The 16,230-nt window shown below is 48.8% G+C and overlaps 1 protein-coding gene across 1 annotated transcript in view; it reads right to left on the bottom strand.

Annotated features, from left to right (window-relative positions):
* Window positions 1–15,755, bottom strand: part of Sorl1 (sortilin related receptor 1) — a 162,761-nt gene extending 147,006 nt beyond the window's left edge. The window contains exon 1 of the mRNA XM_052188613.1: window positions 15,234–15,755. Coding sequence (XP_052044573.1) covers window positions 15,234–15,518 — 285 coding nt within the window. The 5' untranslated portion in view covers window positions 15,519–15,755. The remainder of the gene's footprint in view (window positions 1–15,233) is intronic.
* Between the last annotated feature and the right edge of the window lie 475 nt (window positions 15,756–16,230).

Genomic DNA, 16,230 nt, shown 5'->3' with positions numbered 1-16,230 from the left:
CCTCCTCCACCCTGGTGTTCCCCACCCACTCTGTGGGGGGTGCTCTCAGATGTCACGAGGGAGAAGAAAAACACCTGGGCTACAAACTTGGCAGCCAGCTCCACCAAGGAGCTAACTGATCTGTAACAGCCCTGCTTTGGGTTTTAAGCACCTGCGTCTAATTGGATCCAAGAACCAAAACTACCTGAAGAGAGACCACTTCAACTAAAAAGACACTCGATACACACACACACACACACATATATATAAAATTCTGAACTGTGCTTCTCATTCCCAGTAGATAAGATACACACACACACACACACACACACATATATAATTGTGAACTGTGCTTCTCATTCCCAGTAGATAAGTCCAGGCAAGCATCAACAGAAACATGCAAATCAAAAACAAAAAATAAATTATTTAGCTCAAAACACACACACACACACACACACACAAAACAGCTATGTACTCCCCCACCCACCTCCAGCCACCAGCAACTCAAAACTTTCTCTTCCCTTTCCTTCCCTTCCAACGTAGGCTTCCAGTTTCCTAGGAAGAAACTAGAAATACTGCTGGATCAGAAGCCCAACCAGCACAGACACCTCAGACACTCAGGCTAAAATCCTCTCGCCTACAAAGCCATCTGCACCCTAGGAACCAGAGAGGAGCAAACAGACACCTATGTAAATGGCACTCAGAAAAGGGTGAGGAACCTAGGAGAATCACCCGGGAGTTCACACGGGGTCTGAGATGAAAGGGCCCACCCTATTCAACCTGGCCATCCTCAAAGACAGGGCGAAACCCTCCCTCTGACAGGTTAACAATCAGAGGACACTTTGAACAGGCTACAAAGTGTTACAGGATCAGAGTGGGGAAGAGGTCTGACCACACTTGCTGGGGCCTTTGTAGAGGACATAGGTTTTGTTCACTGATCCTAAGGGATGAGGGATGAAATGGGTACAAAAGGGAGGCATCAAACTATTCCAGGGTGTTCTTATAGAGAGAGCCTCTGAGGGGCAAGCTCGCTGGAACAGGTTTTTTTAAAAGCCCTTTCTATCTGATGTCCCCTTTACTCCTAAGAGCAGACTGGAAAAGGGCAGCCTAGTGAAGGGAAAGAGAAGGCACCCTGGTAAGCAAAGGCTTGCCCAAGGGTCACCAGGCACTCACACAAACAGTTCAGTCCCTTGCCTTGGCACAGACGCCAAGCATATCCAGTCATGAGAATAACTCCCTGGTGAGTCACCAGTAATCTTCAAGGCAGCCCAGGTGCCCATCCCCCACCCCCCAAAGCACAGGCCCCAAATCAGTAGCAGGAATCGATGCATCCCAAGGACAGGCAAGGGAGGCAGGAGAGGGAGGTCAGCAAGCCATAAATTTTATTAAGGTCACGAGACATGCAGTCTATTTTCCTACTGTCCATAGCCGTACTGCAGGAAAAGGCTGAACGCAGTCCCCTGGGGACTGTGACCAAGAAGCCAACATCCCCCAGTGCAGCCTACAACATCAAGAACGCACAGATTCCTGTGGCTGGATCCCCTTGGTGATTTCTAGTGTGTTTGGGTCCTTTGCCCAGCTCCACTGCAAGCTCTCTCTATCACCTGCCCTCTACAGCAGCTGCAGGCTTGCAGACTGGTTCCACCAGCCTCTCCCACTTAGTTCCACAGGCTGATCCAGGATACACTGGCCTGCCAGTGGGTGGGAGAAGGTGGGAGTGTGACTTTTCCAGGAACAGAACCTTGATGTGTAGTCAGTCATAACCATAACCCCGGGGTGTGAACAACCTTCCTTCTCTTGTCTCTGCCTCACAGGGCATAGCTGGAGCCTGATAAATGAGACGCAATTAATAGGGGCTGTAAAGGCAACAGGGAGGGGCCGAGAGCCTCTGCTGGGGGTGGGGGAGGGGGCGGGGGAGGAGGGATATGATTGCATGCTACAGGGATATTCAAATAAAACTCCATCTTAGATGACAAACTAAATCTGTAGGCCTGTCAGACCTCTGGTAGGCTCACAGGCAAGGGGTTTAAGAGAACCCAAGAAGCCACCTGGTCTAGGATGAAAGCCCTGGAGGTAAGTCATTCAGGACCAGACCTCCAGAGGTTGCTCACTCTAGTATAAAAACCCAGAGGTCACCTGGTCCATAATCAAAATCCTAAAAGCCACACAGCCCAGGATCAGTATCCTAGAGCTCACCTGGTTGAAAAACAGAGACCTAGAGATCCAGTGCCCAAGATCAGAAGCCCTGTAAATTCCATCCATAGGTATTTATTCAGAAGGCAACCCATCAATAAGCATTTGGAAAACACATAGAAGTCTCTAGCTCATTTTGGAGATGAAGAATCTGACCTGTTCTCTTGCTTCCAGGCAGTGAGAAGCAAAGAAAACAGTGTTGAAAACAGAGTTGAAGAGAAATCAGCATGGTCTTTGATGGGAAGCTGGGGAAAGAGCTGTCTTTTAGAAGTTGGCATGGCTGATAATGATTCTATGCAATGCTAATTCATTGCTTTAATACAATGTGCCAGGCACAAAAGGTCACATACTGCATGACTCAGTTTATATAAAATATCCTGGGCAGGAAACTCCACAAGGACAGAAGGCAGATGAGTGGCCACCAGGAGACTGAGGAAGAAGAGAGGAGGGAAGAACTAATTTTCTTTGGGACGTTGAAAACGTCATGGACCCAGACAGAGATAATAGATACACAATGCACAGACATTTCAAATGCCACTGGATTTTCAATGGCTGTTATGTAAATGCCACCTCATTTTAAAAGCCCTTCTATGACCTCGGTAGAACACTACACTTCTCAAGTGCAGATCCAATACCTAGGAGCTCCTACTTGTAAGAAGTACTTATTTCCTTTCAGCTCACAGGGAGGCCTGATGCTACCAAAAACTGCAGTTCAAAGGAGTCGTAATGGAGGCCAGCTGGGGACAGGGTCTCTGGCCAAAGCTATACTTCAAAGTGCTGTAAACAGCATCTGCAGAGTCACAGCATCCTCATCAACCTTGCTGTCCCCAGCTGGAGCGACAGTCACAGGCTCAGCTCGGAAATATTAGCTACTGCAGGCTCTCAGCAGTCACCCACTCCTTGACATAGCTCAAAGTCTTTACCAAACATCACCACCCCCTCTGGCCACCTCTCAGACCCCCAGCATGCCCTAAAGATCCAAGGGATGTGAAGGGGTATCCTCGGGGTATGACGATTCGATTATTATTGGTGGGGGGGGGGGCAGGGCAGAGGAGAATCTTCTGCTGTCCATTCCTTGGGCTCTGAGTTGTTATAAATAGAGGGGAGGAAATAAATTGCTAAGTGTATGGAGGAAGTGCTGCACTCCCCACGAAGTGCACACTGAGGTCTGCTTGATGCCAGGCACCCAGTAGGCTCTTCAGTCATGCCTTTCCTCTGCGAGCATACCAAGGGCTTCTGGGAGAAATCAGGGTTGCAGGACTGAAGACAGGATGAGGCACTGTCAAGAAAGCCACCAAACTCAATATGGTCTTGGATGCTTACTCGGAAAGTTGGGAGCCCCTTCATGGAATGGGCCTCACGTCTCTCCATTCGTTTCTTGTGTTGTTACCTCCTTCCCATTGGCCAAGCACAAGGCTGAGGATGTCTTAGACACCCCCAGCTCGGTATCATCATGCCTCCTACACGCCTGTTTCTAGAACACACCTCAAGGTATTACAAATGAGGCAGCCTGGTTTGATTCTCTGCCTCACTGGCTCGGAAATACAAAGAAGTGGTTGTAGTGGTAGTAGTAGTTGTTGTTGTTTAAAATCAACAGAGATGTAAAAATAAACACCCTTATCCTTCAACTCTGAGGATTGAGTCATCACCCCCCCCAAGTCCCCTCCTCCCCCTGCCAACCCAAGTACCTGACACCACAGGGACCTCAGAAACCAAAGATGGACTGCCCACGTCCAACAACAAGGTTTTTTTCCAATTGGGCGACCTAAATGTGAGGTATGCAAATCAGTTCCCAGTGTCCCCTTTCCAGACCAGGTCTCTCCACTATATTTAGAAAGCTCATTACACTCCCTGGACTTCCTACCTCAGGAGAACTGAAATCCAGCATCTGCGTGCTCCCTGAAGACAGCCCTGTCGGTAGGGTCAGTACACTCACTTGACCTTGGAGTTGGCTCAAGATGTGGCCTGTACCCACAGAACTCGCTAACCACTTGGCTGACAAAGTCATGCTGTACACTGTATAGATGAGGAAGCAAAAGAATGACCTTGAACTAAAACCAGGCATTTCACTACCACCTTCACCAGAGCTCTAAGGTTGCCATAGACAGAGGGCTGCATAGAGGGGGAAGAGAAGAGGTAGCAAGGGAAGGAGGACAATAACTACATTCTCATTGGCTTGTATGATTACCCCTACCTGTCATTCACTGCCACATGCCACGCCCTCCATGAACACTATCACCAGACAATGGCGTTTCTTGTTCCAAGAGCACTGGAGAGTAAAATGAAACCGGAGGGGTGGGAGGTGGAGGGTGGAGGGATATGTCCCTTCCTTTATTTGTGGGTAAGATAATAAAGAAAATACCAGAGCCAGAAGGAAGCTCAGAGAACAGCTAACAGCTGCTGCCTGGAGAGGCTCTGCTCTGAGATTTACAGGGAACATTGCATACTGCCTTCAGATGCAACCCAGGATCTCCAGTGCTAGGCACACAAACACAGTAAACATCCCAAAAGTATACAACAGAAACCATGGCTCACCTGCCTCCTATGAGGATTTCCCAATAAAACCCAAAACCATGCACTTGTTCCTTTAGAGACAAGAATCTAACTGCGTAACCCAAGCTGTGCTGGAACTTACCATGAAGTTCAGGCTGACTTTGAACTATCAATTCCCCTGCTTCCATGTCCCCCAAAGGCACTTGTACTGCTCTCAGGGGCGGGGGGTTTCCAGGCCACCTACTTTCTCCAAACTCTCTTATTTGGCTCCCACAGCTTTGCTATAAATAGCTGCTCACTTTACTCATTCAATAAATGTTTATTGAGCATTTACTGTAATCCAGATGCTACGCTAGGTGTTAGGAAGGCACCAGGCTACGAGGCTTCTTGCTTCGCTTCTCTCAAATTAGTAGAGGAAGAAGCACCAAGTAACAGATTTAATGAGTGCTTAAACTGCAGTTGTCAAACAGAGGCCCTGACTTCCGTGGAGAGGACAAGGGCACTTCCTGGAAGAGCTAATAAAATGGAAGATGGAGAGGGAACAGTCATGGATGGAAGGCTGGGGCAGAATGAGAGGCACACAAACTAGGCAAGACTAAGACTCAGATTGGAAGAGCCCTAAAATCTACCATCTTTGAAAAAGTTAAAACAGCTACGTAGCCAGAATAGCCTAGGAGAAGAGGGGCTTCTATGAGAACTGTGGGACTTAGGCAAAGGAGACTAAAGGATTACACAGAGGAAAGGAAAGGAAAGGAAAGGAAAGGAAAGGAAAGGAAAGGAAAGGAAAGGAAAGGAAAGGAAAGGAAAGGAAAGGAAAGGAAAGGAAAGGAAAGAAAAGGAAAGGAAAGGAAAGGAAAGAGGAAAGGAAAGGAGAAAGAGGAAAGAGGAAAGAGGAAAGAGGAAAGAAAGAGGAAAGAGGAAAGGGAAGGGAAGGGAAGGGGAAGGGGAAGGGGGAAGGGAAGGGAAGGGAAGGGAAGGGAAGGGAAAGGAAAGGAAAGGAAAGGAAAGGAAAGGAAAGGAAGAAAGAAAGAAAGAAAGAAAGAAAGAGATGGAAGGAGGGAGGGAAGGAGGGAGGGAAGGAAGGAAGGAGAGAGGGGGGGAGGGGGAGGGAGGGACAGAGGGAGGAAAGGGCAGCGGGAAGAGAGGGCAACTAGAAAGCAAGCCATGATTCTCTACCCAAGAGGACCCCCTATGTATTATGCATTAGAGACAATGGTGTCACATAAATTTGAAACACATCAGAAGCTCAGTTTGGGTCTTGTCTCCACAATTCACTAGCTGTCTAACCTAGGAAAAGTCGCTTCTCCTTTCTGAGCTACAGGATACTCATCTGGGAACCGAGAGGAACAGCAACTCTTCCTGAGTTCACAGGACTGTTGCAAGAAGCAAACAAGACGTAAACCAAGGATGTGTTTGCTAAACCTCGGCATCCAAAAGTGTCATTATTTTCTTGTCCCAATGACTTTCGGCCCAAATCAGCCATTCTTGACAGCACGGCTCCACATACAAAGTTAACATTGGCATCACCAGGCCTGGAACCGGAGAGCAAGACGTGACGTATGTCAAATAACACGACAACATGTACTACACTGACTTTAGAAGTAGTGGCTAGTGACACTTTCGGGAAGCCAGGCCCATGCTTGCCAACAAAGCTCAGAAAGCTGGGGAGGCCCAAAGTCCAAGTCCCAAGCTGTCACCACTGAGGTGACACCACTCCCCTAACAAGGCCCTTCCCCCTACAGGGATGACAGTTTTAAAGGCACAGCATTTAAACCTGTCATCCCAGAGCAGAAGACCCTGAGACCTCATCGCCAGCTGCTTTTCCACACTGAAAAAAGAAACACAAACAAGATAACTAATCCAGAGGTGCACGCAGCTCAGTCCCCAAAAGCTAAGGAAGGCCAAGTTCTCAGTAACAGGAGGTGGCCTGGGAACTAGCAGAGACTCACCTGGTGACAGGAGAGGCCACACCTCTCTTCTGCTTGCCTAACTCTCAGTTTTATCAGCCTGTTCACCTCTCCCCAACTTCACCTAATGCTTCTCCTGCATGGTCTCTGCAGTAACCCTGTCATCTCCACCCCTGTACACCTCGCCAACTCCAGCAAACCCTCGCGTGCGCGCGCGCAGTTAACTGCAAGATATATTTTTATAACCACTCAGTATGGGACTTCCAGGGAACTAAATATACACAGATGAGGTAAATTTTAGGTATGGTGTCATGTTACTCAATTAATTGGGCACAGGTCTCAAATATTTGAATTCCTTCAAACAGTCTCAGCTTCCAGATAGCTTACCCAGCTCCACTCTGTCCTCACTACCTAGAATCAAGAGTCCCTTCTCTTGATTTGGACCCAGGAGGTCAGTTTTGAACTTCCTAGGTCTCAGCATTGTCAGGCTTCAGGTACCACGAACATCTCAGTTAAGAGACTAATAAGGTTCCGTAGGGTCCAGGCCCAACGAGCATCCAGGGTGACAAACTCTGAGCCAATTTCTTTCCCAAGTGGCTTCTGATAGAGTGTGTGTGTGTGTGTGTGTATGTGTATGTGTGTGTATGTGTTGTATGAGTGAAACTATGTGTATGTACGTGTAAGTATGTTGTGTGTGTTTTATGTATATGTGTGTGCATATATGTGTGCATGTGTATGTATGTGTTCCTCATGTGTGTGTTAAAGGTGTGAGATTGTGTGTGTATGTATCTGTGTTTTATGTATATGCATATGCATATATATGTGGGCATGTGTATGTATGTGTTCCTCATGTGTGTGTTAAAGGTGTGAGATTGTGTGTGTATGTATCTGTGTTTTATGTATATGCATATGCATATATATGTGTGCATGTGTATGTATGTATTTCTCATATGTGTGTTATAGGTATGAGATTGTGTGTATGTATCTGTGTGTTTTATGCATATGTGTGTGTGGCATGAGTGTGTATATGTGCACATTGTGTTTCTCTTGTGTGTTGCATGTGTGAGATTGTGTGTGTGTGTGTGTGTGTTTTAGCAGGACACCGTCCCTCAGCTTACAAAGAGGAATGAAAGATGAAGCGAGTTTAGAGTCCTACAACCCTCATTGGCTCTTACCCATTTCCACCACATAAAAATTGCTCTAGCCACCTTCCCAGGCCTCCCTTCCATCAGCAGCGAGGGGACGGGACAAGCTCTCCACATCACAGATAAGTCTTCTTTCAGAATAAACAAAGCCCTTGTAGTCCTCTTTGGGTGTTTTGTTTTGGTTTTGTTTCCTTTTTTTTTTCTTTTCTCTCTGAGGGAGGGGTAGCCTCGTACATTGGTCTCTACACGGCACAAAATGCATTTGATATCCTGCGTCTTTTTATTGCCCTCGTCCGCCACTCAGATCTGGGACATAATCACATCAGCCTGCCTTTCTGAGAATTCGTAGCTGTGTTTTTAATCTAATTCAGGGGCCTGGACATAAATCATCCTGAAGGGACCCGATTTTCCAAGCCAAGAGCCTGCAGCCGCTGCAGCAACAGCAATGGCATGCTAAGTTAAAGGGCCAGCAAGGAAGGAGGGGGAGCTTCGATACAGGGATGGAGACCACACACCTCTATTGTTTGTCTCTGCGCCAGCCTGAAGGGTCAAAGGGATGAAAGATAGACCCAGGTCCACTGGGGGAAGTCAGTAAGAGGACCAGGAAGTGGAGGACAGGGACAAAGAGGCTGCCTCACTGCTAACTACTCCCCGCTGCGTAGGACCCGTGGATCTGCACACCTCTGCACAGCTGGGGTAGCCCTGGGCTGATAGCAGGAGCACAGCACAGAGAAGAGGCACTCAGGTTTAAAGAGTTCGTCTGGAGGCTCAGCCTTCAGAGGGCCTGAGGGAAGGAGGCACCTGTGCAGAGGCAACCCTCCCCCAAATGAACACAGTGTCCACTCGTCCTCCACAGTGGCCCATGCAGCCTGCCCTAGCCATTGCATCTTGGCCATCAGCAGCCTCTGAGATCTAGGGTTTGTTCAAAGCGCTCAACTCTTCCTTCTCCCCCTTCCCCTGTCTATGATTTGCCTCTCTCTTGGATGAGACCGAAGATGCCTACAGCTCGGATGCCTAAGCCTCCTTCCACTTAACAGAGGTCTTAGCAGGTCTGCTGGCGGCAGGAAGGCAATAGCCAGGGCTTCCGTGGCACTATTAAGCTTTAAATTCATTAATATTACACCAAAAGAGATTCAGCTCTTCAGCCACACTACCCCATAGCTCAAGTGTTCGGTGGCCAGGTATGCCTAGGAGGCAAACTGTGCACACAAATGTCCGGTGCTGCTGAAACTCCTATTCAGTAATGTTCCACCGGAAGATCGGCTACAAGGACAGAACACAGGATCGGATAGCTCTCTGCTAACAGTGATAATGGGGCTTGGGGTCGCCGTTATATTTAATAGTTGCTCAGGGCTGAGAGTCTATCTCTTAGAGAAACAAGTGCTTAGCATGCCCCAGGCACTGGGTTCAATCCTCAGACACACACACACACACACACACACAGGAGACACCTGAATTCTGTAATTACTCTTTATTTCACAATTGTAGTTACAACTGTTACCAGGTCCCATCCTCACAGAGCCCACTCTACTACGCACAGAGCATTGCTGTCTTCCAATTTCAACTCCCAGCATCTCCCAGTAACGGAGGCTAAGCCCCCCCATCTTGACACTGAGCACCAGCCCACCCCGATGTTCCTGCTTTCTGGCATCAACAGTGGCTGTGATGCTGAAGGCCCACCCAAGCCACTTCTTCGAAGGCCCAAGGTTCGCAAGTCGATAAACCAATAAATTAGGTCGAAATTAACTGTGACTCATTTTAAACTGGGGGAAATTGATTTTTTGCATGTACGTGGCTGGTCTGAACATGCCATCTGCCAGCAGATCGTAGCAGATCTACCTGGAGAATTCACAGGAAGGCCGTGTTCTCATGAACAAAGAAAACAGCTCCTCCTCGGAATCCCAGACAATTTCCAGAGAAATACCAATCCCCAAATGTTCAAACCAAAAGAGACTGAATTCTCCTTCCCATCGAGTAAATTTAACCCCGGGGGGGGGGGGGGGGGTTACAGAGAGGTCCATATAAAAACTAAACGGTTCTGTGTAATCAACCATCAATTATCCTTAATTGTCAAATATTGTAAATGCTACACTGGCTTTCCTGGAATACATTTATAGGACCATCTTCCCTATCCATAAGAGGAAGAATGCAGACTCCTTTAATATTCACCTGAGCAAATTTTAATTAAGAAGGTAAACTGATGCTTTAAAAGAGAAGCTAAATAAATATGCAAGAGCAAATAAAATTAGTTTGGCTAGTTCATGCTTTTTGGAATATTAGACTAGCCCTGCATCTCTCTGCAATGGACTGGACAGGGCTTGCTGGCTCTCTGGCTGCCCTGGAATAAGAAGGAGGCCACAAACACGCCTGTGATCTCTAAGGAAGGAGACCCCAGGTGACGGTGCGAGGCTCCTCCAACAGCCACTCTTCTGCCTCGGGTATACAGTGCTGTTAGGATCTGTCTCATGGAAATACAATGGAAAGAGTGTCAAAAGGAACACAAGGCTAAGTAAGGTCTGTAATGTGCTCCCTGCATTCTGATGTCCTCACAAAGTGGGGTTCCATTCCTCTAGGGGCTGCTGAATCCTCTGCAAGTCAGAGGGGGTCTGCCCTTCCGGTCCACCCCACGTGAGAGAAGAGGGAGGGCACTCTTACACCTGGCCTGGGAAAGGCGCAATCATCTATTATATATGTGACACTTGTGGTGACATCCTGACTACCATGGTCACCACCCCACAAAGATATTAGAGTTTAAATTAACCTCATTATTCATGACACCAAGGGCTACAGGTAACAAAAGGCTGCTGATAACTCTGCAGTGTGTGTATTCATGTTATACAGACAATGTCTATGAAGAAATTGTAACAAAACCTGGTAACAAGCGTTACCAACTGAGAAAGGGCTTGTGGCATAGGAGAACACAAAAGGATTCATTCACCTGTCTCCACAAGTTCCCTCAGAGCCATGGCTTTGTTAGCAGGCATTGTCTGCTAAAGACTAGGGAAGCTCAGTGGTGAGCTCTCAGTGTCTTCCACCTCAAAGTCTCTACTATTCCAGGTTCTAATCCTACCGATGAACCAAACAGTGCCAGACACAGCCCAGAACTCAATAGAAGGGATACAGGCGCAACCAGGAGAGGTTTTTCAAGGTCACATCCCTCACCAACCCAAGAGGCCAACCAGGTCTTCACTGACGCAAAACTCCGCTTGGCACAGCCAGCACACTGCCTTCTCAGCTTCGTCTGGAAGTCCACTGGTCAAGCATCCAAAGTGCAGCATCAACCAGCCAATTCTTTCTCCAAGCAAGTATATCGTGTAAGAATCAACACCAGAGTGATCCAAAAGCCAAACAGTACTCTTTCCCCAAAGGATGTCTTTTGTCCAAGGCCCTTGTGTTGTAATGGACACTTTGTTTTTAGTCTCAAACCAGGACATTGTATCCTCTCCCTCCTCTAAAATGCAAGAATTATGAACAGAGAGCTTGTTGCAAGCAAAATAAACCTGCAAATCCTGTTAGGCTTTGTGCCTCATTCCAAAGGATCCCCAACTCCCCCACACACAAAAATTAAAAAATACCATTAGCAAAAACCAATATGAGAGCCCTAAAAAGAGAGAACGCTGTAAAAATAGAATCCGAGGTCTTTATTCGAATTAACTCCCAGATAGCACAGGAAAACCAGGGCCACCTCCCAAGGGCCGTCCCATTTGCTTCAGCACCATGGAGTGAGCCAAAGCACTTTGTCAGTCTGAGGCCTTCCCCTGCTCCTGCTTATAAATAACTTTATATAACTTAATGGGCTCCCCACTCTCAACGCCTCTTCTTCCAGGTAGAAAACTGGTCCACAGATGATTATCAAGGGTCTCCCATACAGAGAAACACAGAGCAGCAGATCTTAGCCCCACAAGGAGCACACAGGAGGACAGGCATTAATTATAACCCAGGGCAGTGAGGGGTGGAACCAGGCACAGAACTGTTCTGACAGAGCTGGGAACACCAGGGGCCTGGGAGGATTGGAGAACTGAAAGGGGGTTCTCTAAGCCAAGAGAGGAGTTGAGGAAGACCTTTGGGGAAGAAATCAAAGCAAGCGTGATTGCAAAGAGCAGGCAAGAAGCCAGTGTAGCAAGAACTACAGGCGAAACTGGGCTTGGCCACACTCCTCTAACCCCGGTATTCTGGAGGCAGAGACAGCAGGAACACCAGTTAGAGGCTAGCCTGAACTTTATGGTAAGTTTCAGAACAGCTTGCGCTAAATGAGACACCCCCTACACACACACACACACACACACCAAATTAATATATAAATTAATTAAATATATTAAATCATTACTAATATGCATAATTACCAATAAATGTATTAATGATTATTGTCAATAATAATTACATATATTATATATTTAAAAGCTATTGCTTCCTCCTTCTTTAATTTAACCTTTTTAAAGAATAGGCCGTCCTTGTAAAATCTGAAACTTGTGAAGAAAAGCCCTAATATCTGGTCTGTTGGTCTCTACTATTACAAATGTGTTTCTGGGGTGATCATGTCAGAACCACTCTCCTCATATTAGAAAATCTTCCTAAGAAGGAATAAAGTCAAAATAACAAAATCTTTACTCCATAAAGTGAGGAGGGTAAAAGAAGGGACATGTGTGACACAGGCTCCTTTCTCAGCCAAAATTTTCCTGGTGACGCCTTCCTTCTGTTGCCGCTGCAGCTAGTGGCCTCACCAACCCCTGGCTTCCACTTGAGCCCTGACAAGTGTCCCCCCTACTCCCTCACCCTCACCAAGGCCCAAGGACAAGAAACTGCAGAGCACCTAAGTGTCCCTGCCCCCGGCTATCAGTCCATGTCTAGAGCCATGTCTCTCAGCCAGGTAAGCCATCCAGTGTAGGGTCAGGGCTGAGTGAGTGTGACAGGTCTGCTGGTTACCACCTGTTCGTTTATAATAATCTCTCTCGCCCTCTTCAATTGTCTAATTCTTGGTTTGTTGTTTGTTTTTGTTTGTTTTGAAAAACACATTCCCTTCAGACAGCCGTCCACTGTAATTATCTGGGTTAAATCATCGAAGGGAATTTATATAACGGTGCAGGGCAAGAGTTCAAAGGAGCACACAGATTAATAACAGTTGCATTTGAGGGTGGTGGAGGCAACTCTTCCTACTTGGGTATGTCCCAGGAAAAACAGAGGCTCAGAGCCGCCTCTGCTACAGAGGTGATTCCAAATAGACAGGCATTACTCCAGAGACCCAGAGAAGAGCCCCCAAGCCATTCAGCCACTGCTTCCTGAGCCTGTAGTCAGGGCCTGCACCAGGCCAGAGCTTATGGTAGAAATCCCATACCATAAAGTTAGTTCTTCCTTCTGAGTCCCCGCCTCAACCAGGAAGGGTAATGCTATTTTTCATTAACCGGTAGCAACAGGGAATGAGGGCATCAGAAGGAGGCCCTAGTGAGGAAGGGCACAGGAGGGCTCCTCAGTCTTCTGTGGGAATTCCTCATTCTGAGTAGTCTGACTGTTGGCTGCATCCTTCAATGGAACCAGTCTAGCTGGCCTGGAAACATGAAAGCAAAGCGAGAGGCGGGTGGGGGGAGGGAGGTGTTTGGAGAGGCTCCCAACAAGGACAGAGTTCATCTCTAGCTTGCTCTAAATCCCTGGGAGATTTTCACACAGCAAACCCGAAGGAGGGAGGAAAGAAGCAGCACGTGCATGAATACTGTAGAGACTAGAAAGTACCTCTTTCCACCAAACTAGGCTGCAAGGGGCGGGGAGGACCCGCCCATCCGGGGCTGCCCCCTCCTCACTCCTCCCAGGCACAGCTTACCAGCTCAGGAGCACAGCAGAGCTGGGCAGGCTGGGGAGACCCATCCAAGCTGCTGCGCCTGCCAAGAGCAGTCTTGCTGACTTCCAAATTACAAAAAGGAAGTTTCAGATGGGGGTGAAAAGGTGGGACAAGGATCTGGGCCAAGAACAGGACAGGTGGGCTTCAACACACACACACAAACACACACACAAACATACACACACAAACACACACACACACACACAAACAAACACACACACACACACACACACACATACATACTGCACACGTCAAGCAGTTACAGGTCATCTGGTATACATTCCTGCCCAGGGGCAGGTGGTGTGGTGGTGGACAAATGTCAGCTACTCCTACCCACACCCAACCATCCCTCTGTCTTCATAATGATATACATTTTATTTTGGAAAGGGGATGTTTAGAAAGCACTGAGCAGAGACAAGGTGACATCCACCCTCAGCACCCAAAGGTCAGTGAGAACATGCAGGCAAGAACTACAGCACTCACAGTCCTTCCCTACGTGACCTTGGACCAGTCACCGCACCTGTCACAGCTTGGGTTTCTTCACTCAAAACATGACACAGTAGGGTGGCATGTTTTGCGAGATGCTTTCTGGCTCTGGGAGTTGATCGGTTACTCTATGTATGGCCTGAAGGAAGACTTTATAGCCAAAATCTGAAGAAAGGCAGAACCCAGGCTAATCGCTTAACTTGTACTTCAGAAAGCAACAGTCGCTCTGGGATACGGCTGTGCCAGTCAGCTCCACTGGGCCCACCTTCTCTCCCACCAACCTTCCAGTTTTGCTGATGTCAATCTTAACCAAAGGACTGGGATATCAACAGCAAATTAATTCCACCAGCGCTGATACTGAGGGACAAACTCGATTTGGCATCCCGAGCAGTCAGTGGGGGCCATGAGTGAAATGTGTGTTACTTCTGACCTAATAAACCCATTGCCCGGATAGAAATAAATCCTTTAATGAATATTAAGCCCAGCAAATTTCTCGCAGTACTCTCAAATCCCGAGTGTCATAAGAGATAGTTTCTATCTAAAATAAAGCCATCACCTTGAAGGGGTAGGAAGGAAAAGGGTCGGATGGTATGCTATACACCCAAGGAAAATAATCCAGCCTTACACACAGGCATTCACGAGTTCACTGCACACATACATCTATTGGGTACATAGGGGGCAATCGTGGCGCTTTGAGAGTTGCCCACCTTCATGGGGGTTCATGGGGATAAACGTGGAAAGCCCTCCTCTGCAATTCTGCTTAAGTGCTTTACAACTGCAGGGTTCTCGCTCCGGCTGCCAAAAGATGGTACAGGGTTGCGGTGGGGGGGTGGGGTATGCCCATTCTTATCCAGATGTAAAAATTATTCTGTACCCCTCTAAAACCTGCCGGAAACTACACTAGTCTGTCTGCATACAGGCTCGGGAAGAGAGGCGCTGCATCCTTCGAGTTACCTGGAATATATTTAATAAAATCGACAGGAAGAAGGAAAAAAAATCTATGCGACCAGAGTGCTGACGGCTGTACTCATGTGATGTACAGGGGGAAAGGAGAAGAAAAAGAAATGAAACAAACACGCCAGCCGGGAAGTCCCCAAACGGAGCCAGCACCTGGGAAGCGACTGCAAAGGATGGGTGCGGGGGTGAGGAAGTGCTGGGAGAGAAAGGAGCTGGAAGGAGGTGGCTTGCAGAAGTGCTCACCTGTCCATACACCTGGATAGGCTGGGGCTGCAGAGCAGTGCTCCGCCGGGTCCTGAGTGGCTTCCTGGCCGCCGGGCTCGCCCCCGGGGCATCCCCGTACGTTCCTAGCCGCAGCTCGCGCGGGTCGCCCTGCACCACGGAGAAGCCGCGGTCCTGGGGCAAGAGTGCTCGACCACTGTGCAATCTCTGCGCCCAGCCCACGCCGAGAGCCCCGGGGGGCAGCAGCGCGACCAAGACGAATAGGAAAGGGAGTCTCGACTCCCTCCTGCTGCTCCGTGTCGCCATGTTCGGGCGAACGCTCCCGCAGGTGGCGCCGCCGCCAGGAGAGAATGTGCAGCGCGCGCCGGGACGGCGCGGGGCCAGGGCCGGGGCCGCGCGCGCCGCTCCCGGGGCTCTAAGTCGCCCGGGCCGCTCCGCTGCGCCCGCCACCGCAGCCACGGCCACCGCCGCCGCCGGGTCCCGCTAGCTCGGCGCCGCGCCGTCACGTGTGCGCTCGCAGCGCGTCCCCAGCTTCGCGCACTTTCTCCGCTCGCAGCGACTGCGGCCCCGCCCCCTGGGATGGGGAAGTCAAGGCAGGGAGCGCCCGCCTGAGGGCACCGTGGTCCCCCGCGCACACACCTCGCCCTCCCTGCCGCAGTGAAGAGTCGCGTGAGCGCTGTGCTCTATTTCCCCGGGTTGAGTTAGCTACTCCATGGGGTTCTGGGGGTACCCTGGTCGCCCCAAACCGTCATCAATCTCCGCACTTTGTGCAGCTGCTCGACCACCTTCCTGGGCCTTAGCCTCCGGTGCACCTCCGATGGAAAGCAAACCACAGAATTAGCCCTTAGCACACCAACTACATAAGTCAAGATGAACCTGAGGGTTTGTGAAACTTATGTGGTGGTTTCAACTACGGCACAGAAATGTGCTTGAAGTGGCCACAGCTCAATCTACCCTTGATCAAGCTGAACTGTCCCTGTGTCCTGCAGAGTACAACAGACAAACACTCTGCCCAGAT

This window comes from Apodemus sylvaticus, chromosome 7 (assembly GCF_947179515.1).
Source record: "Apodemus sylvaticus chromosome 7, mApoSyl1.1, whole genome shotgun sequence".
Classification (NCBI taxonomy): domain Eukaryota; kingdom Metazoa; phylum Chordata; class Mammalia; order Rodentia; family Muridae; genus Apodemus; species Apodemus sylvaticus.
The sequence above is the reverse complement of the archived record's forward strand: the minus strand, read 5'-3'. Positions and strand labels throughout refer to the sequence as shown.